This window comes from Protopterus annectens, chromosome 1.part1 (genome assembly GCF_019279795.1).
Source record: "Protopterus annectens isolate FY-2018-M chromosome 1.part1, PAN1.0, whole genome shotgun sequence".
In the NCBI taxonomy this organism is placed as follows: Eukaryota; Metazoa; Chordata; order Ceratodontiformes; family Protopteridae; genus Protopterus; species Protopterus annectens.
The window spans coordinates 1,169,774,328-1,169,797,072 of record NC_056726.1 but is presented as its reverse complement, the minus strand read 5'-3'; the positions used below and the strand labels follow the sequence as shown (position 1 = coordinate 1,169,797,072).

The following is a 22,745-nucleotide window of genomic DNA, read 5'->3' as shown; positions in this document are numbered from 1 at the left end:
AGAGACTGCGGCATTTGGAGGCTGAAGAAAATTAGAAAGCACCAACATGAGAGGGAGATGCTGACTCTTTGCCAAGGTCATGGAGGTAATGGGGAAGTGAATAACTGAACCCCAGAAGCAATAAAGGTCTAACACAGTAGTTTACAGAGAGTGATAATTTTGATAGTGTTATTCATATATTTGAAAGTGTATATAAATAGTATGTTGACTAAGGGCTCTGGGAATGGTTCCTAACATCCTTCCTTCCTGGGAAAGCTGTAACTGCTGTTTCTAAATTGTCTGATACTAATTGTTTAAACTATGATAAAGTAAAACAATGTTTATTGCAATGTTTTAAGTTAACACCTGAAGCTTACAGAAAAAAGTTTCATTTGCATAGATGCAAGGCAGATAAAGTGTATGTGATTATATTACTCAGTTAAGCACTTATTTTCATAGGTGGGTGAGTTGGTGTCAGGTCACCACTTTGGAAAGGCTGGCAGACCTTTTCCTGAGGACACAAGCCCATAGCACTTTGCTTGAGGACATGAGAATGTGGTTAGCAGACCAAGAGTATAACTCTGCAGATGAACTAGGGAAAAAAGGGGATCACTGCAGAAGAAGGGGATACCCAGTGCTGCACACAGATATAAGGGAACCCATTGTGGGCAGCCTAAACCACCCTAACCGAGGCCACCAGTAACAGAGGAAGTCACTAGTTCAAGTACATGTCCAGGAACAAGGTTTAGATGTTTGAAATGTAACCAGAGGGACCATGTAGCATACAAATGTCCACTGAGGCAAGGTGGGTAACAAAATGTGGGAGAGACGGCAAGTGGGAATAACAGTATGCCAGTGTTAATCTGTCTAGAGACAACAGGGGTACCAAACTATCGCCAGAGTTTATATCCTATCTTACTGGATGGAACATAAGCCACTTCTAAGAGAGAGACAGCCTCTGACATAACCATTGTGAAGCCTGCAGTGGTTACAGAGGAGCAGTATTTGCTTGGGTAGTCCACTCCAGTCAGAGCTTTAGGAGAGACCACATTCTAAATTCCTTTGGCCAGGGTTCATATTGACTGGGAAGCTGGAAAAGGAAACAACCAAGTAGGTGTGTTTGAGGATATCCCTGCAAGATGTCTTGATAGGGAATGGTTTCGATAATGCAGTACTTTGTGGGCATGTAGTTACAAGCAGTTAGGCTTGGAGACAGGCATATGGGGCTGGTAGCCTGGGGAAGACCCAGACAGACGCCACACTTGAAGCCAGAACTGGTGAGGTCGCTATTTCATGGAGAGAGCTACCCTGTAGCAGTGAGCCTAAAGGTGAGCCACAGCTCCTGGTAGGTACTGATGCTCCCTTGGACAGAGTACCTGCAAGGGCAGAGCTGTCAGAGGATACCAGACTTCCTGTGGAAGGGGAGCTGGGAAGTGTCAAAAATTTACAGTTGAGACAGGCTCAGCTCTTGGACCCTACACTAAGAGGCTTCAGGGAGGCAGCTAGGGAGGTACCTGATTCTCAAGGAAAAGGGGAGTCTGTCTACCGGAACAAAGGATTACTGTGTAGAGTGGACCGCTGAGGGCAGGCTAGAGGGTGAGGTAGTACAGCAGTTGCTAGTGCACAGATCCTACCATCTGGCACTACTAGCCATAGCCCATGACATTCCTTTTGCAGGTCATATGGACATAAAGCATACTGAAAGATGTATTATACAGGACTTTTATTGGCCTGGGATTTCAAGGGATGTAGCAGGGTACTGCAGGACTGTGAGCAGTACCAAAAGGTAGGCTAGGCGGGAGACAAGATCAAAGCTCCCTTGGTGCCTTTGCCTGTGATTCAGAAGCTGTTTCAGAGGGTAGCTATGGATGTTGTGTGGCCTCTGAGTAGCCCAAACTGACACAGTGAAGAAGTATATCCTGGTGGTAGTACATTATGCTGCTAGATATCATGTGTCAGTGGATCTGTCCTCCATTGAGGTAGAGAAGTTGGCAAATGCTTTGCTAGAGACTTTCAGCAAGGTAGGTTTCTCGAGAGAAATACTGACTGACAGAGGTGCCAATTTCATGTCAGACTTGCTAGCTTGTCTGTGGGAGCTCTGAGGGGGAAAGCACCTAAAGACCATTCCCTACTACCCCAGACTAATGGTCTTGTGGAGAGGTTAAACTCTACACTAAAGCCCATGCTATAGGCATTTGCAGACCAGTTTAAGAGACAGTGGAGCACATATTTTCCCCATCTGTTGTTTGTATACAGAGAGGTACCTCAGAAATCCACATATTTTTCACCCTTTGAGTTGATGTATTGGCACAGACTGAGGGAGCCTATAGATCTGATTCCTGATAAGTGGGAGGGTGAATGTGAATCCCACAAGGTGTGTGTTGTGGCATATGCCCTAAACCTCAGGACATGGCTTAGGGAGATCATGGGCTTGGCCCAAGAGAACCTGGCAGGAGCCCAAAATCAGAAAAAATGTCTGGTATGACAGGAATGTTTAAGCCTGAGAGTATGCTGTGGGACATCAAGTTATTGTGCTCATTCCTGTCAGACACAATAAGCTGCAGGCAGCTTGGGAGGGACACTTTGAACTGGTAAGGAAGGTCAGTGATGTAAACCTGCTAGGCAAGAGGCAGGGACACAAATTGTACCATGATGAAGCCTTACCATGATAGGAATGCCCTTATGCTGAGTATTTGAAGTGGATGTCAGGAGCAATCTGAGGGGAATCTGGCGATTGATCTCATCAGTAAGGCTTGGACTGACACCTCAGTGGAAGGGGTAGCAATGTCCCAGCATTTATCCCCTACCCAGGTTTGAGAAATCCGAGCAGTGTTACAGGAGTTTGGGGGCATGTTCACTGAGAAACTAGGGTGCACCCACCTGGTGCAGCACCATGTGGATACATGAACCCAAAGGCCTATCAAGCAGGTTCCTTATAAGGTGCCTAAGTGAGTCAGACATATTCTGAGGGTGGAGATATAGGAAATGCTGGAACTGGGGTAATCCAGAAGTCCAGAAGTCGCTTGATCTCCCCAGTGCTGCTGATACCAAAGAAAGATGGCAGTACCAAGTTGTGTGGACTACAGAAAACTAAATAGTCACACGGCGTCATGTGCTTACTCCATGCCTAGGACAGATGAAGGCTTAGAGCAGCTGGATGGGGCTTAGTATCTGACCAATACTGATCTGACCAAGGGCTACTCACAAGTGCCCTTGACTCCCACCGCTAGAGAGAGGTCAGCCTTTTTGACTCCTTATGGATTATATGAGTTCATAAAGATGCTCTTTTGGATGAAAAATGCTGAACAACCTTCCAGAGGCTGGTCTATATTATCCAAGCATGAGCAGGAGATTATGCCCTTGCTTACATGGATGATATTGTCATCTACAGCCATTCCTGGCATTAGCACTCTCAGCATGTCAGGGAGGTCCTGGGTAGACTGCAAAGGGTAGGATTGACCATTAAGCTTACTATCTGTTAGGTGGGTATGGCAGAGGTCTCCTACCTGGGACATAGAGTGGGGAGTGGTAAGATCAGGCCAGATCCTGCCAAAGTGGAAGCTATTCAGGTGTGGCCTGTGCCTGTTACTAAAAAGCAGGTGAGGGAATTCTTGGGGACAATGGGGTATTATTGATGGCACAGTGGCTTACTGGTTAGCATTGTTACCTCACAGTAAGAGGTTCACCGGTTCAATCCTTGGCTGGGGTTCCTTCTATGCAAAGTCTGCATGTCCTCCTTGCATCTGTGTGGGTTTTCTCCAGGTGCTCCACTTTCCTCCACATTACAAAGACATGCATCTGGAGCATTTCTCCCAAGGCCTCCGCTGAAAAGTGGCTCATTTCAAGTCAGACTTTCCTGGTAACCAAATGCTAAAAATAAATATAGAAAGTTCATTCCCAGTTATAGTACAATAGTTACTCCCCTCAGAGACCTGATGAGGAAAAACAGGCCAGATAAAGAAGTGTGGACTCCAGCCTGTGAGCAGGCATTCCAAAAGCTTAAAGGGGCTTTGGGAGAACTCCCTCTGTTACCTAGTCCAGATTACAGCAAAGAATTGTTTACTCACATTCCTATCTGTTGTTGTTGTTGTTGTTGTCCTTTGGCTTATTCCGGTTAGGGGTCACCATAGTGGATCATTGGTCCACTCAGGATTGGTAGTGGAGTTTTACGGTGCTGAGTTGCCAGACCAATGCCCAACCTTCACAGAAGTCACACACGCACACTCATGCACCTACTTGCATGTCTTTGAAGTTCACTCAACCACAGGGAGGACATGTAGACTCCACACAGAAGGCACTCCTGCCAAGAAGTGAACCAAAGAATCTCTTGCTGTGAGGCAACAATGCTAACTGCTGCACCACAGTGGCCTCCAAACTTCATCACCATCTGCATGGAAGAAAATTCACTGTAGTTACAGACCACAATCCCTTAACATGGCTACATTGCGCCACACAGCAAAATGCTAAGTTATTAAGGTGTAGGCTACAGTTGCAAGAATATGATATGACAGTGCAGCATCATAGTGTGGTCAGCAATGCCAATGCAGATGGGCTCTCAAGACATGGTATTGGTTAATGTGTTCCCAGACAGGTTCTTGTCCCTCAAACCATGTTTTTAAAGGGTCACTTGAAAAACTATCTTGAGTCTTCAAAGGTAGAAGAGATGTGATGATGTGAGGTATTGCCAGCAATGCCAGGAGAAATAGGGCAGTGGATTTGTAACATAAGCCAGCATAGTTAGCTGGAGTTTTGTAAAGAATTATATGTCATTTTTATATTAAACTGATTTGTACAGATGATTGTGTTGAAAAATGTATTTGTAAAGCTGTTTATGTTAAAAGTATACCAACAGTGGATCTGGTCAGATAGAAAAGAAATGCACTTGTATGTCAGACTGTATTGTAACTGTTGAAATGAATATATTGTAACAGACGATACTGGACGAGAGGAGGTTAATCTCAGTCCAGCTAACTTTGAAAATAGTCTGAAATTAAATCACCTGGTTTAGGCCATAAAGATTGTATCTTACAGTTATGATTGCAGTCTTGTCTGTGAAAACCAGGACTATGAATCCTACTGTATTGTCCTTTGAGGTGACCTAATTGCTACCCTGGAAGGGTGGAAGCATTGAAATGGTTTTATAGCATCCAGATGCTATAACACATCTCAGCAAAGCTCTATATGTTTGTATGGTAATAGTAAAGGGGGTAGTGTGGGAACCAGAGTTAGATGACCAGATGTATGTGATGTCATTCTGTAATCCAGTACTGAAATGATGTTTTAATACTAGATGAGACAGAAGTCTTAGGGCAGTCTGTTTTTGAGACCTAACAAAGAAGGAAGGATCACTCACCTACTTCATCTTGCCTTGCCTTAGTAAGTAACCAGGGAATAGTAATTCTTTAAATCAGTCAGGAAAATATAGTGAGATTAGTTAAGTACTGTTTTTCTGTATATGTGTGAATCTCTCCATCTGTGTTATTTTTAATATTTCCTGTGACTGAAACTCTGGTGTTTTTTGTAAATAGATATTTAATATGTTCATGTTCTTTTATTAATTATTATTATTATTATTAAATATATTTAAACTTTTCATTGTGGCTGTTTTTTCAGAGAATATTTCAACCTTTGACAGTACTTACATTTATTTGGTGACACTGTGGCCACTGCTGAAAGCCTTGTTGCATTGGTCAAACACTACCATTTGTATTAGTATTAATTTTACTAAGTATAAATGGGTACCCTTATAAGACCCTTAGAGTAGCTGGCTTTGGAGTGTTCTGGTGGCAATATCTACCTTATAGTCTGGCCAGCAATTTGTGCCAGCCATTCCTAGGTGCATGTGTGTATGTATGTGTGAAAATCAAATCTCAAACAGTGTGTGTGTGTGTGTGTGTGTGTGTGTGTGTGTGTGTGTGTGTGTGTGTGTGTGAGCCACTTGAAGCAGGGACACAGAGCACTGGTTTCACAGAGATGGTAGTGGAGGACTTGGTTTGGAACACTCGGCTGAAGACTCAACTCGACAGCTTTGTCAGTGGGGAGTCTTACTGGGGCCTTTAGAGAGAGGGAGAAACCCAGCCCACAGACTGAGTGTGTTCCCTGTGTGCTCTTAAGGGAAACTGTGCTTGGTGCAGAGAGCTGCATTTGAAAATACCGTCTTTACCCATTTGTGTTCCAAGTGAATGTCCCTCATCAGTGTCAGTGATGTGGATTGCGATTCTTTAATTACTGGCCTAGAGGAGGGACATCACAGTAAATATGCTATTTTTAATTTAAAATGCTGCCCATCTCATTGTAAGGCATAAATAAATAATAAGAAAGTGTATACATGGTATACATGGGTTTGGGGTTCAAGGTGGACCTCAAATGTTTTTAACCCATCTAATTTTTACACCTATGAAAATGTTATCAAATCACATGAAAAGAAGTTGATAGAATGTAAATAGTATACTATTTTACACAGACATTTAAAAACTATTTTCCTGTGCTGTTTATATTTGTTTTTGCAAATAAGACTTACATTGTTTCAGTTTATATAAAACAGCTATTAAACAAATCTCATGTTAGGATATCTGAAACACACCCTTATTTTGTTATATACAATAATGTTTGCACTTGATAAATGTAATTCTTTAAGCAATCTTTACATATATTCATACATTATAAATTTTTACATGCTGAGATGAAGAGGTTCTCATTTTTGGAGTAATTATTAGTTTAATCTGTGTGTCTTTGCGAGTGCTAGAATCTCTTTAGTCTCATTATAACCCAGTATTATTTCTACCCATATAAAAGTTTCAAGACACACAATAACCTTTGCTGTTCTGTTGCCTTATATACTTGTTCTTGCAAGCTTATGTTGTGCACTTCAGATTTACCTCTCCTATTCTGTTGTGTACTTGTATGTGTGTATGTGAGAGTGTGTGTGTGTGTGTGTGTGTGTGTGTGTGTGTGTGTGTGTGTGTGTGTGTGTGTGTGTGTGTGTGTGTGTGTGTGTGTGTGTGTCTGTGTGCGCACATGCACATGCAAGCATGATCATGTGTGTTTGGTTTTCTTCCCTGTCTGCATTCCTCCTAATTTATTAAATTTGACCTTGTAAACTATTACATTATGGAAATGTGTTACATCATTTCCATATTTTGGCATGCATTCATACGCTTTCCTTGTACAAACAGTTTTCTACTTACAGTGATAAAAGTAAGTATTAATAACTGAGCAGACTGTACTTAGAAAACTGTTGATCGACAAAGTCTGAATGTTTTGAATATTCATTTTATTGTCCTTACATTCACAAGTTGTTGTCTCTTCACTCCATTTTCTGTTTCCTTGGCAACGACTGAAAAATTCTTTCTTCTTGTTAGCTGTCTGAAATCCTGGCTTGCAGATTACTTTAATCACAGCATCAAAAGTCTGGGAACCTTTAATGGGTAGAACATGTGCATTTTCTTTTTCCAGTGGCCATGGACAACTTCTCCCTAAGACAGGAAAATAACATGCAGAAAACAAAATAGTTTTAATTGCTTTAATCTCAGATATGGAAATCAAGTCTTAAAATCCAAAATATATGTTTTAGTTGGGTTATTCAAACAATAATAGAGTAAGATACTAAGTACTGTAAATCCTAACTGGGTCTTTAACTCAATAAATGTTTAATGAGATAATTAATTCAAAAGAGAACAATAGAAGAAATACATTCTGTTGCAGTAGTTTTGCTGAAAGGAATATCTTAAATGGCAATGACTACACAACAAAGTTCTAAAGAATATTATTTAGACATATTGCATAATGCAAAGGTTTGCAAAAGATATACAACTTCCAATGAGATAATTGACTGCTTCAGCTATATGTAGTGCAAAAGTCTCTTTTATTTCAAACCATGAAGACAGTCAGACTTAGGATTTTTGCTTGCAAATGTTTACATAGATATTTTTATACCCCAAGTAGACTCCAGAGAATTTTTCCTCAGGTAGACGGCAAATGCTGGAAGTGTGATGGGGAAGAAAGAGATACTTGGGAACATATTTTCCTGGACTGTGGTGGATTTGCGGTCTTTAAGGATTCCCTGTGGGATGCACTTTTGGAGATGCTGGGTGGGTGGATTGATGTGACAAAATAGATGAATTTTCTGAGCTATAATACCAAATCAGAATTGCCTGAACATGGTAAGGCCTTGCTGTGTCTAATTATGGTGGCTGTCAACATAAGCAATTACTAGAAAATGGAAATCAGAATCTAAACCAACTGCATTAGAAGTAGTCAATATAGCATCAAAGATAAAACAACTGGAATTGTGATGTTTAGAAAAGGGTAGGAGGAAACTACATAGGGAAAAAAATTGGAATTGTGGGAACAATACATACAGGGGAGAAATGAGGTTTAAAAGAAGGGCAGGACTTAAATGAGCTATGTAATGTTTGACTGAAAATGATTGGGTAGATTATAAGTGATGTAACATGCCTGCAACTAGGATGGTGCCAGTGTGATTTGTTTTCATTTATATAAATGTTTGATTGCTTATGTCGTAAGTGATGGTTTAATAAAGATGTTTCTTGTTTCAAAAAAGGGGGCAGGAATTGAATAACGTGTGTAACGTTACTTAGTTTATATGATATATAGCAATATATGTGAAGTATAATACTTGTTAATGCTAATTTATTAATACAGTTTAATTAGTTTTGCATAAATGTAAATTTGCCTATGTCACAAGTGATAATTCAATAAAGGTGTTTAAAAATAAAGTCAGAAAACAATTTAATTTACTTATCTGTTAAATGGTTAAAGGATCTGGTGGTCATTAAGTTCTTTTCAGCCACAACTGGGGACACAGTATCAATGAGAAATGCATATAAATGGATAGCCAATCAACCTGCATGTTTTTTGGGAGGTGGTAGGAAACCAAAGGGGAAGAATATACAAACTGCAGACAGTGACTGGAGAACTATACCTAGACTGAATATACACTGGAACTGTAGGCAGAGATTTCATTCACTGAACTACCATGCTGATTGTCTTCTGTACCACTGTCTTTCTTTCTCTGCCTTCCTATCTCTCAGCCAAGGGACCACTCACTGCATGCAACAAAGGTCAAAATAATAGAAAATGCATGAAGTCAATGGACTATAACTAAGTCATCGGAAAAGAGATAGTCTTGCTTTTTTAAGTCTGCAAACTGACTCATCTGGTGGTTATCACACAGGATTAGGGCTATGGGGAGTTAATGAGCTACAGCCTGTGATCCAGAGTTTAATTCTCTCAGCCTCCTTTTGTCTCTAATGTGACTTTGAGGAAGTCACTTATCACAAGAATACTATGGGTTGTTTGAGAAAATGAGCTAGATTCATCAGTGATCTCATGAACAGCATATCTAATAGGTTCATAGGTGTGTACTAGAATAATGACCACTGGAGTCTTTATAAACCTAGCCGTACATTCTAAATATATCCCACAAGTGTTTTTTTAGCCTTAGAGATTATTTTAAGGGGCATATGTAAGCTATGGTATGATTTACAGACTATGTCCATTAGAGACGTAAGTGCTAGATCTGGAGTGAATTTCCAATTTCCCTTCCAGTTTTCCATGTTATGCTTGAATAGAGTTAGGGAAGAACTCTGCTTCACATGGATGGGAAGTCTGTTCCAGAGAAGGGGAATTCTTTGAAACACATACCTGTCCCTCCAACATGTCATACTTATGTTTCAAAAATGAGTAGTTCTGATGTTATTGGTTTTGTATGTGTGCAAAAGGTCTGTCAGAGTGGGATCCAAGAATAGCTGGTATGTTAGGCCTAGATTACCTCTCAACAACCTGTAGTAAACCAAGTATAGACATAATGCTTTGAGGTAATCTGCATAGGACTTGTTGTTTACACCTTTTGTGAAGAACCTCTGCAGCCATTCCATTTGTTGCACGTGCCTAGTCAGGTACATACTGAAGGGGGCATTGTAGTCAGCTAATAACTACCTATGGGCCTATACAAGAGGTAACACCTGGCAAGTATCTTGGGGTGTAGGCTCATTAAAACAACAATTCCAAATAAGAAAAAAGGAAGAAGATGAAAATGATAGCTTTGAAAATGATAGTTGCAGCAAAGAACAATGCCAGCATCATTTCATTTCAAAGAACAGCGTAGTGCAATATATGTCATAGTGTGGTGCACTACGACAACTATATGTGCAAATCTAACATATTCCTGTAATGCAGAGTTATGAAAAGTCAGTGTCACATCTGAACTGATAAAAGGCATGCAGCTTGAATAAAATGGCAGATTTTAATGCTCTAAAACAAACAAGCCTTCCAATACTATACAATCTCTTTTCTTGATTAGAAACTGAGTGTACATAACATAATGAATGGAATACATTTAAAAGGAAATATTGGTATGTTCTGCCACCTAAATCCTCATAAATGTTAGCTTGTATGTTGTGGTAGAAGGTAGACTGAAAATACTTCAGTTTACCCTATTGCTGCAGCATTGAGCAGGTAGACTGACAAGGAAAATGCTTCTGTGGAGAGAGATTCTGAGATGGAGAACCACCACACATCCAAAGCAGTACCACATTATACAATGCCACAATCCATTAATGCTCTTAGCTTTCACGCCTACTATGGTATTACATGTTTGAATCAGCTGTGTATTTATTGCAATGGAAAGTAAATAACTAAACAAATACAACAATTCCCAGTCCCTCCTTACCGATCACTGAAATATTGTACTGTCATCTGTGCTGTCATCTATACAATGGGAAACAATATTTTTACTTTAAACCTTGCATCACTGCACGTGGCCATTTATGTCCAAGGTCTGCTGTGCAATGGGCTTTTGTTACATCACTGCACATGCCCATTTATGTCCAAGGTCTGCTGTGCAATGGGCTTTTGTTACATCACTGCACATGCCCATTTATGTCCAAGGTCGGCTGTGCAATGGGCTTTTGTTACATCACTGCACATGCCCATTTATGTCCAAGGTCTGCTGTGTAATGGAATTTTGGGAAGTATGTCTATATCACTACTTATAAGGTATTTAGTTGCCCCTACCTCTTTGAAACAGTACTCCCCAGAATGATTCCAGGTTTGCATCACATATTTTAAAAGGAAGAGTGTGCCTGGACACAACACTGTCCACTCTTCTCCCCAAGAAGGCTTAAACCTTGCATGTGATATGAATAGGACCTGCTGGAGAGATAGGTATGTATCCCAGAGACTAACCCATCTCTAGAACAGGCTCCCCATCCATGTGAAGCAGAATTCCTACCTAACCCAATTCAAGTGCAGCTTGGACAATTGCATGGGAAACCAGAAATTCATTTGTGGTTTGGCACCTCTAATGGACACAGGTAACCTGTAAATGGTTCATCTCCCAGGCCCAGGCTTACACTTATCAAGGGTTTCAGAACTTGTCAGAGATTTGGGATGCATGGTTAGGCTTAAAAAGGACCATGTGGTCGTTAGCCTAGTAAACATGTATGAACCTGTGAACCTATGAACAGACTAAACACTGTCATTCCTTTCCTCTTCACATTAGCTCAAGCAAGTGCCAAGGCTGCTAAGCAAACTCGAGTTAACTTAGTTGTACTTAGAACTTTATCTCTCTGTTGCAATGCTGCAATGCACACTTTATTTCATTAAAAAGTATTCCACCTGGGAAGATTAGGAAAGACACTTCACCTGTCTTTTTTGGTGAAACATTGTTCCCAACTACAGCTGGTTCACCTTACTTGCCTGCTGATTGAGAATGGACAAGGTAATATTGTCTAATATTTTGACTAGTTCTTTTACTCTTCTGCACTTGTCAACTGTTCCCTCACTAGGCTGGCATGAAATGGTCCAATTAGATCACTGCTGTCCTTAGGAAATACATGTAAATAAATTAACTCCTGAAATGGCTTTGAGTAGAGCATTGGACATGGGTGGACCTAGCATTCCTTTCTTCCTTCTTCAGTCATTAAATTCATAAAATGGTAAAGTAGAGACAGAAAGGATGATAGGAAAATGAGAAAGGTTGAGGGGGGGGGACTTCATAGGATGAATAACAGAGTATATTATGAATAAAACAAGAGCCTACAGGGAGGAGAATGGGTTTAAGATGTGCACTTACTGTATAATGCTCACAGATGGTTCAGTGCTTTTAAAGTTAGATACAGAAGGCTTATTAGGAATAATGTTATTCTATCTTGAAATATCTGTGTGCTGGGAGCTTTTATTGAGAAGCAGTGGTAAATACAATGAAGTCTAGTTCTAGTGGTAAGTAAAGAGGAAGTTTCATGAGAAGGGGTTCTTAGGCTGTAGGCAGTGTATGCTTTAGTTTATCAATGGGCAGAAAAGGGAAATCAGTAAGTTAAAGAGTTTATAAGTGATGGAGGCTAGGATTGGGGTGCACCTTTGTTTAATTGGAAGCTGTTTTGCCTTTTGAAGAATACTGCAGTGAAGTGCTCTTTCATGAGCTAGAAGGATGAATTTACAGATATTGTTGGCTATGGTTTGGAGGGAGGCCAGGTCTTTCTTGAAAACATTAGCATTGATTTGTAGGCCATATTCTACTTGTTTCATCAGAATCCCTTTGCCTATGGGTGGTATTGTAGCAGAGAAGCAAAGGTGGGAGATATTTTTGACCATCAAAGGACAGTTAACTTTTGAATTAGTACTATAGGTATTATGTTGAACTTTTACATTTCGATCAAGCCAAATACCTCAGTATTTGAAGGGTAGTTGGCTGATAAGTTGAATGGTCCATTAAGTAGGGATGATGCTCATTTTTTTGTACCAAAGATCATAGATTTAGTCTTATTGTTATTATGTATGAGTCAATGTTTGGGATTCAGTGTTAGAGAAGTGAAAGGTCTTCTTCAATTGCAATTCTGAATGCTGAAAAAGAAGAATTTGCTCTGTAGATGACAATGCCAACTGCATACAGAATGATATAGAGCTGTGAGGGGTCCATATGTAGGTGAATAATAAAAACAGATAAAAATAGAATGGAAAACATAGATTCTTAATGTGCTTCTTTTGTAAAGGGTAAGGAAGGCGAGAATGATGATCCAAGTCTGTTTTTCGGTATGTTTCTGAACCATGTAAAGGAGTTTTGGCTGTGAAATAAGAGAGTTTAATAAGAAAGGCATTTCACCAATTAAAAGGTCTTGTCAGTTTGATTAAACATCCCTTTTCCAAGTACATGAGTTTACCATTAATTATGATATCCTGGGATGTCATAGTATTATGGCCATCCCAGAAGCTTGTGTGGTGAAAGGAGGTTGTATTTTGAGGTGCATTCTGTAAATTTGACTATTTTTCAAATATTTAGTCTAGGATGAACAGGGCTGAGAGTGGCTTAAAGTTTTTTGGCTTTTAGTATTGGACTTGATAAACATAAACCTTACTACAAATTAGTCACTGAGTTGGAAAAAAAGGCAGAGATAGTATAGTGTCCAAGGGTGGGAAATAAATGATCTTTTCATAGTACAATAAACCAGGGTGGAAGTCAATTAGCATCTGTGGGTGCATTTGTGGGGATGTTGTCAACGTATTTCTCAATTTGATTGTTTATTTTTTGAAGTAGAAAGCAGAAGTGAATGGGGGTTGTGTATGAGGAGTGGGATTTCAGTGTGCTGTGTGAGAAAGGAGGGCAGAGTAGAAAATCCTTTAAAGAGGTTTCTTGTTGTAAGATTGCCAAAGAGGGTGAGAATGGAATATTTATGTAGATGGTTGTTACAGGGAGTGTTTCCAGTGGAGCCATTAATGAGGGTCCATTTTGTACCTGCCTATCTATCTATCTATCTATCTATCTATCTATCTATCTATCAATCTATCAATCTATCTATCTATCTATCTATCTATCTATCTATCTATCTATCAGTAAATTCTGAGTAGAGACAAAACATTCAGCTTTAGTCTTCCGGTGGCTTTTTTGGCCAGGCTTTTGAGGGATATAAATGTGCCCATGGTTTCAAGGGATGGACAGTTTTTTTTTTCTGTTTGTACCATGCTTCATCTCTCAGTTTCAACAAGACTTTAGCTCACGTATGTATAATTTATTATTCATGTATCTAAGTAGTCAGGTTACTATAGGGAAATATTTCTCCTACAGGCTGTAGAATAAAAAGTGTGAAAGGAGATACGAGAGTGGGGAAAAACGACATTTACACAACGTCTTAGCTAAACCTGTAAAATACAGTATAGCTTTCTGTGTGACAATGGGAGCGAGTGTGGGAACAATAAAAGAGCCAGTAAGAGGTACACCAGCTGGTTATATGTTTTTTCGTGTGTTCCGGGACAGTTGCATGTTTGTAAATCAGTGGATCGCCCTTACTAAAAATGATGGTGATCTCGCCTTCCCAGAAAATGGTAGTTTTAATAAAAATATCCTGACAAATTTGCAGGGAAAATTGAGAAAAAAGGGAAGAAAAATGCCAGGGTTATGTTGGGCAGCTTTTAATGACTGGATGTCAGAGGCAAAGGAAAGGGAAAAGGATTTGGTAATTAGTAGTCTTAAAGAAAATCAGCAAAAATTAAAAGAACAGTTAAAAGAACTACAACATTCTGTGAGTAATTTAGATGTAGCAGATGGTAAGCGACTAAAGGAACCGCCCTTCAAGGGATTATATCCGGTAAAAGAATTAAATAAATTACAAATACCTGAATCATCTGAAGATGATAATCCTTGGTTTCCCCCACCTCCCACAGCCCCACTGCAGTATTAGCCCCCACCGGTCGAATAAAGAGCGGTGAGCTCCACGACAGGGAGCGGTAGCCAGCGGGGAGAGGAGCATGCTAGTACTGGGAGCGGAGATCAGGCAGGGGGAGGTGAGGCTAGTGAATCAGACACTGAGGAACAGGATAAGGAAAAGGCATCACACATGATGACTCATAGTAAGATAAAAAAGGAGACAAAGGCACAAATGTTTTTTAAGCCTAGATCTTATAAGCCTAGATCTTATCAGGAAAAAAAAGAAAGGCTTTACTTACATTGAAAAAAAAACATTTGGCCAGTTTCCTGCCATGATAAATGATGGCGACGGCTATTATGGCCCTGATAAGTTTAATCCTGATTCAGACTCACAGTCATCAGACGATGGCAGAATGTTTCCCTTGAGAGAAGTTCCGAACCCACCACATGCTAGGGATGTGGGACAACCGGCAACTGTAGTGGTACCTAGGGCGTGGTCAGCAGTTGATTTTCAAGCCATTACTAAGTCACTCCCACCCATCCGTACAAACCCAGCAAAATTCCAGCGTGTATTAGCAGGACATATTTGTCTGCAAAATCCTACCATAGAAGAGGTTAGAGCAGTCCTTCAATACGCCGTCCCAGCTGATTTAATGAAACGAATCTGGGATCATGCTAATGTTCCCACTCCAATACCGAAGCACAATATACAAGGGGAAAATGGGTTCGAGGTGGTCTGGCAATGTATCGTCTATGCTATCACTGTAATAGTCCCGCCTACCCCTAATTGGTCGAAAATTAAATCAGTCATACAAAAAAAAAGATGAGCCTGTAGACGAATATTTAAATTGGCTCACTGAAGCCTTTGAGGCTTATTCTGGGTATCCAGAGCCCACCGAAGGACCAGCACAGAGTGGATTGTCAGCTACTTTCGTAGATGGGTTACACCCCCAGGTGAGGGATAAGTTAAAGGAAGTGTGCTTAAACTGGCCTAGTTTATGATTACATGAGTTAGTCCAACAGGTACAATACCTATCTGACCACTTAGCTAAAGAAAAGAAGGACTTACAGGAAAAGTTAGTAAAAACACAAATTCAAATGTGTAATGCTTTTGGCCAGCCGCCTAGTCAGCGAGGTAGAGGACGAGAATGAGGAAGAGAAAGGGGTGGATGCCAAGGGGCAGGAAATCAAAATAGACAAAACTGGCAGGAAATACAGTTGGCCCCACCCCAGAATTATAGTAATCAGACAGAGTGTTTCAACTGTGGCCAAATAGGCCATTGGAGGAATGAATGTCCATATTTAGCTGAACAACCTGCCCCACCCACTGATACATTGCATCAGTGAAATTCTAATTGGACACCGTCCAATCGACAGCAACCACAATGAAGGTTCCCTGAACAGAAACAGCAGCAGTCGTGCCCTTTTATTCCTGTGGATCAGGATGGACCACATGTTATGTTACTAGTTAAAAATAAACCATATCCATTTTTGATTGATACTGGAGCAACTAAATCCATGACAGCTGGCAAAGCAGCAATAAATGTTCCCCTCTCCGACAAGATAACTAGAGGAGTGGGTGTCTCTGGTATACCTATTCAGTATTCCAAAACTGTTCCAGTCCCAGTAACTTTGGGACCTCTACAAGATAACCATGAATTTTTAGTAGGACCCTCAGCACCTTTAAATCTATTAGGGAGAGACTTGCTTTGCAAAATGGGGGCCACCATTTTTTGCACAGCTGATGGAGTTTATCTCCAAGTACCTTCAGACCAACAGGATAGTACCCTGGCAGCCTTAGATGAAACTATCACTTTACAGACAATGTGTACCGAGTCAGATCTTGACAAAAACAGGTGTTTACATTCCCTACCCTCTCACCTGTGGACTACTCATGACAATGATGTGGGTTTATTGACCTCAGCTACTCCTGTAAAAATAACTCTAAAACCAGGAGCAAGGTTGCCACGAGTGCCACAGTACTCTTTGACAGCCGAGGCTATATCTGGTATTGCCCCTGTTATTTCTGCATTGGAACAGCAAGGGATCATAGTACCCACCACAAGCCCATGTAATACCCCAATATTACCAGTAAATAAACCTGGCAAACAAGCTTACAGATTTGTGCAGGACTTGCGTGAAGTCAACAAAGCTGTTTTGCCCATTTTCCCAATTGTACCGAATCCAGCTACTATTTTGAGCTGTATCCCACCTACTGCACAATGTTTTACGGTCATAGATATTTCATCAGCCTTTTTCTCTATTCCAGTACATCCTGACAGTCAGTATTTGTTTGCATTTACCTACAAAGCTCAGCAGTATACTTGGACTCGATTGCCCCAGGGATACGTAGAGTCCCCAACCTTATTTTCTAGAGAGATGCATAGACTGCTACAGGATCTGCAACTACCATCACGTTCAGTCCTTGTCCAATATGTAGACGATATTCTTATAGCTTCACCAGACAGTAAATCATGTATGGAGGATTCCCTTTTAGTGCTAAACTTTTTAGCTACACAAGGGTTTAAAGTAAATAGATTAAAATTACAATTCTGTCAGGAAAAGGTGCAGTATTTGGGACATATAATTGCAATGGGTTCTCGTCAAATACACCCAAATTGCATAACTTCTATTCAAAGTGCCCTTCGCCCTGTAACCCAGAGGCAGCTTCGAGGATTCCTTGGCTTAGCAGAATACTGCAGACAGTGGGTGCCTAATTTTTCGGAGATTTTGGCCCCCCTGTTACGACTCCTAAAAAAAGGATGTTATGGAACCTTTACCCTGGACCTCAAAGCATGAAGAGGCTTTTCTGGCTATCAAAACAGCCTTGGCAAATCCTCCTGCCTTAGGATTGCCAGATTATTCCAAACCTTTTGCTTTCTTTTGCTGTGAGCAAAACAAGACTGCCTTAGGTCTCTTAGCTCAGCAACGCACTGGAGGCTACCGGCCTATTGCTTACTACAGCACTCAGCTAGATCCAGTTGCCTCTGGTTACCTGGCCTGTTTACGGGCTGTGGCAGCTGCCGCTGTCTTGGTTGATATGGCAGCCCCACTAACCCTGGGACATGATACTATACTAGCAGTTCCACATGCAGTTCAAGCGTTACTTTTAAAAACAAAAACACAGTATATTTCAAATGCATGCCTTACTAAGTATGAATTAAGTTTAATAAATGATCCTGCCCTACAAGTCATACACTGCCCACCACTGAACCCTGCCTCTTTAATACCAACTTCAGATGAGGACAAACCACATGATTGTGTGCCTGTAGTTAACTCTGTTCTTTCTCCTATGTTACGTTTATATGACACTTTTTGTTGATGAATCCTGCTTACGAACAAACTCTGGTAAATTCCAAGCTGCTTGGTTGGTTTGTACTCTGACTAAAGTTTTAAGATCAGCACAATTACCCCAATGCATTTCCTTGCAGGCTGCGGAACTAGTGGCATTATCGAATGCATGCAAAATAGCTAAGGACAAGTCTGTTACTATATATACTGACTCCCGTTATGCCCATGGTGTTGTTCATGATTTTGGTATATTGTGGAAGAAAAGAGGGTTTTTAACATCTTCCGGGGCACCTGTTAAAAACCATTTCTATATCAGTAACTTGCTACAAGACTTATTGTTACCTTCTGAATTTGCTGTTGTTAAATGTGCAGCCCATCAATCCAATGACTCCTTTAAAACTAAGGGCAATAATTTAGCTAACTGGGCTGCTAAACGGGCTGCTCTCTCACAAACTGTTCAGGGACATTTTCTGCAGCCTCTGCAACAAATGGTTACTTTTGATACCACAGTTTTAAAAGCTTTAAAAGCTTTACAGAATGAAATACCAGAATCAGAAAAAAAACATGGCTGGCTCAAGGTTGTTTTAAACGCTCTGATCTCATTTGGCAACATCCCGATGGCAGATTGGTCTGCCCAATGTCCATGTTAAATTATCTTATTAAAGCATATCATTTGCCAGCCCATGTAGGGGTACAAGTGTTAATAAAACAAATCCAAAATAATTGGTTTTCCCCAGGACTTTCTGCTTCTGTGCAGCATTTTTTGAGCACATGCTCCATTTGTTTACAGTATAATATTTCAAAAGGCACTATGGCTCCCGCACAACCACTGCCAAAACCATTGGGACCATTCTGTGCTTTGCAATGGGATTTTATTAAACTCCCACCTTGTACTCATTTCAAATATGTTTTAACTGTTGTTGATGTTTTCTCTCGGTGGTTAAAAGCCTACCCATGTGTTAAAAATGATGCTATTTCAGTTGCTAAGAAATTTTGTTATGAATTGATACCTTGTTTTGGTGTTCCCTGTCAAATATATTCGGACCATAAAACACATTTTACTGCTCAGTTGATTAATTCATTGTGTAAAATGTTAGGCATCACCTTAAAATTTCATTGTCCATATAGACCACAGGCATCAGGTATTATTGAACGCATGAATCAGACACTAAAAACTAGATTGGCTATAATTACTACGGGAACAGGCCTCACGTGGGTACAGGCCTTAACTCTAGCCCTACTCTCTATGAGAGCACAAGTACATCCTACTAAGGGACTTTCTCCTCATGAAATCCTCATGGGCTGCCCTATGCGCATGCCCATGACACCACCACCACCTTTCTCTGAGTACGATGCATTTGATCATGATATTCTTGTATATTGCAATTCTCTTGTCTCTTTTTTACAGTTTCATCACTGCCAGGTAGCAGCGGCTTAATATATCCCTGATCCTTTCCTATCTTCTGCACTACAACCAGGAGACAGGGTGCACGTCAAGTCTTTCTCTCAAAAAACAGCTCTTCAACCACTTTGGAAGGGACCCTTCCTGGTTCTACTGATGATATCATCAGCGGTGCGACTACAAGGCTCACCCACTTGGATTCACATATCACATGTCAAAAAGGTCGTGCCATCCGAAGATTAACAGCCTTTATCTTTTTCAACTCCAGACTCTCCACCTATTGCTACTCATACTCGAAGCCATACTGTACCAGCACCTGATGATGCCTAACATCTACCTGTTTAAAAAAGCCCAAACTCCTGATACTATGCAGACTCAACCACCATTTCCACAAAAGTACTGGACAGCTATTTTGGCAGTTATTCTTGTTGTTTTGTTATTTTTAGTCTGGCCATTTTTATTTCCTGCTCCAACTACACTACATGCCAAACGAGCTACATGGCATCCACCTTTCAACACCTACCAAGCTGTTAAATATGCTTATGCGTCATCCCTTAATGTCTCGGACTGCTGGATCTGCACTGCTATTCCTACTGTTAATGGGGGATTGATGCTAAATACAGTCCCTTTAGGGCTAATGAAACCTGACTGAATCTGATTTACGATACATCAAAAGTTACTTCAAAGGACAAGATAGCATTACATTTGTTCGACCGTCGAAAGGGAACTGTGTATTTTCAGACATTTGGTAAAGTTAAGGTAGGATGGAGTTTTTGTAATGTAACAGTTCCCTATAAGTGCAATAATGACTCCTCCTACTGTAATACAACCTGCAATTCATTTTGTAAACTGATGTATAAAACATATAAAGAGGTAAGGAATGATTTTGTTTTATAGCAACAGTTAATAGTGATTGATAAAAAGGTATTTCATTCTGAACAAGGTTATGTACATAGTAATATCACCACTAAGGTAGAAAACTGTTATTTTGTGTGTGGTAGAAAAGCCTATAAATGGCTGCCAGGAAACTGGCCTGGCAGCTGCTTCCTGGGCTACCTAGTCCCAGCTATTCACCATGTATCTGCTTTACCTCAAGGAAAAATTCAGAACGTCCGAGAGGTCAAGAAGCCTACCAATCCGGTAGGTCAAGTTGATGCTTCATGGATCTATCATCATGATTTAGCTCATGCTGGCACTAAAGGACTATCCCATATGGACTTGGGTGATGATGTTATATCATGGGCTGGTATAATTCCAGCATACAGAGCAGTGAAATCCATTTGGAAACTGAGAAAGCTATCCAAATTGCTTGAAATATTAAGCAATGCTACATTTTCTGCCTTAGAACTAGTGACTGATGAACTGACTGCTATGAGAGCTGTAGTCCTCCAAAATCGTATGGCTCTCGATTTCACCTTTGCGGCAAAAGGGGGAACTTGTGCTTTAATCCAATCAGCACGAAACTGAAAGCCATCTTGAACTGATTCAAAGAATTTCCGAACTCTCTGAGGCCAAAGAGGCCGATATCAACATGGGCATGGTTAACCAACCTGTTCTCAGGTTGGGGAGGTGGACTGTTGAAGGTGATTTTATTAATTGCAGTATTAGCAATTGTTGCTTTTCTTCTCATATTTTTAATCAAAGCACTGATCTTGAAATTGATGTCTTCAAAAACTGTGAAAAAGGTGCCTAAGTTTTATATGCCTGCAACTATGAATGTAGACAATGACATGACAATATTTACCAATGATGAAACGACCAGTAACATGGTAATGTTAGATTTGGGACAAATGTATGATAGGTTAAGTGGTGATGCTTACACAGCATCAAATGGGGGATTGTAGAATATGAACAGCCAAAGCATGTGTTTGAAGGAATTGAGTACATGACAGTCTGCATGTACTAAGATGTACTGTGTACTATGAACTTTGAATGAACTGTGAGTAGTGGAAAATTACTGAAAAACAAGAGTCTGCTTGAAAGCAGGAAATGGGCCTTATATATTGAAGTGTATCCTATTTTCTTTCTCTGCCCAGAGATATAATGATGTGAACTGCTTTATGCTTATGGGTAAATCATTGATTGATTAATTGTCTTGGATAACAATCTAATTGGTTCATTTTATATTTTTGTACCGTCAGCAATATTCACAGTATATAAGCTAGTGCATTCCTTTGTTCTGGGGGTCTCCCTGGTGCTTTTCCATGAGGCTCCCACACGTGTGTACTGTAGTTAATAAATACCACTGAAAGAGAGAAAGCACTATATTTGTCTTCATTCTCAAGGTAATGTGTAACATAACAAGGCCAAGGTGTGTGGTTGTTAGGGAGGCTGCAGCATTGGTAGGGTTAATGTTTTGAAGGCAAAGGTTGCCATTTGCTTTGTGATTATTTCTGTTTTAAGGCTAAAATGTTCCTTAGAATCTAGGGTAGAAGTTGTTAAATTTGGGATGGAGTTCATTATGTGCAGTTATTAGGTCAAGTAAAAGGGAAAAGTGATTTCAAATGGAAGTGGGTAATACAGTGGTGTTAATTATCTTTTGTAGATCAATTGTGTGTGTGTGTGTGTGTGTGTGTGTGTGTGTGTGTGTGTGTGTGTGTGTGTGTGTGTGTGTGTGTGTGTGTGTGTGTGCGTGTGTACCTTTAAGAAGCTATCCAAGGGCTTGGACAAGTGTATAAATACTGAGCACGTGCAAGCTAGTCTGCCATTTTGTAATAAGCTGTTGAGATGTAAGCATGTAAGTATATAAGGTCTGTGTGTTAACTAGTCCGTTCATGTTTTATGATCCTGTTATCCATCCTAATGTGTTTTTAAGTATTAAAGCATCTAAACAAAATACCCTGCTTGCTTGTCATCTATGTGAGTGAGAGAGTGAGAGAGAGAGAGAGAGAGAGAGAGAGAGAGACGAGTGACATCTTTTTTAGAATGTTTGCTATGAGAAGACTCAAACTAGAGTGATTTCCTGATCTAAAGTTGTTTCTGGTGGGCTGTTTAGTTAGTTGAGTAAAGCCAGTGTCAGTGAGGTAGTCCGTTTCTCAAAGTTTGAGGTCAAAGTCACTGAGGATAATAATGCTTTGTGATTAGTGATGCATGGAGAGATTTTATTAAGTAGATATTTGAGTTTTTATATGGGGGAGGGTTAAAGCAAGATTTAGTTTGTTATGTATGTTGATGTGCAGCACTGTGATTTACTAATCTTCAGCATAGTCATTACTTATATGTTCTGGGTTAGGACAGATGCTTTGTGGTTTTGTTTTATAGGTGTCAGGGTTTCTCCCCCACCCTTGTTTCTGGTCTGCAGTGTACAGGTAATAGTAGTTGGAAAGTTGAAAATGATGATTAACATTGATTATGTCATTTTAAGCAGAGTTCAGTGCCTGGGTTGTGGATGTTAAGAAAGGAATCAAAGTA

General features: G+C 40.3%; 1 protein-coding gene across 2 annotated transcripts in view; it reads right to left on the bottom strand.

Moving 5' to 3' along the window:
• Positions 1–22,745, bottom strand: part of LOC122809180 (beta-2-glycoprotein 1-like) — a 235,783-nt gene that overhangs the window by 115,187 nt on the left and 97,851 nt on the right. For both annotated transcript variants that reach the window (XM_044080486.1, XM_044080494.1), the window contains exon 3: positions 7,266–7,454. In XM_044080486.1, coding sequence (XP_043936421.1) covers positions 7,266–7,454 — 189 coding nt within the window. The remainder of the gene's footprint in view (positions 1–7,265; positions 7,455–22,745) is intronic.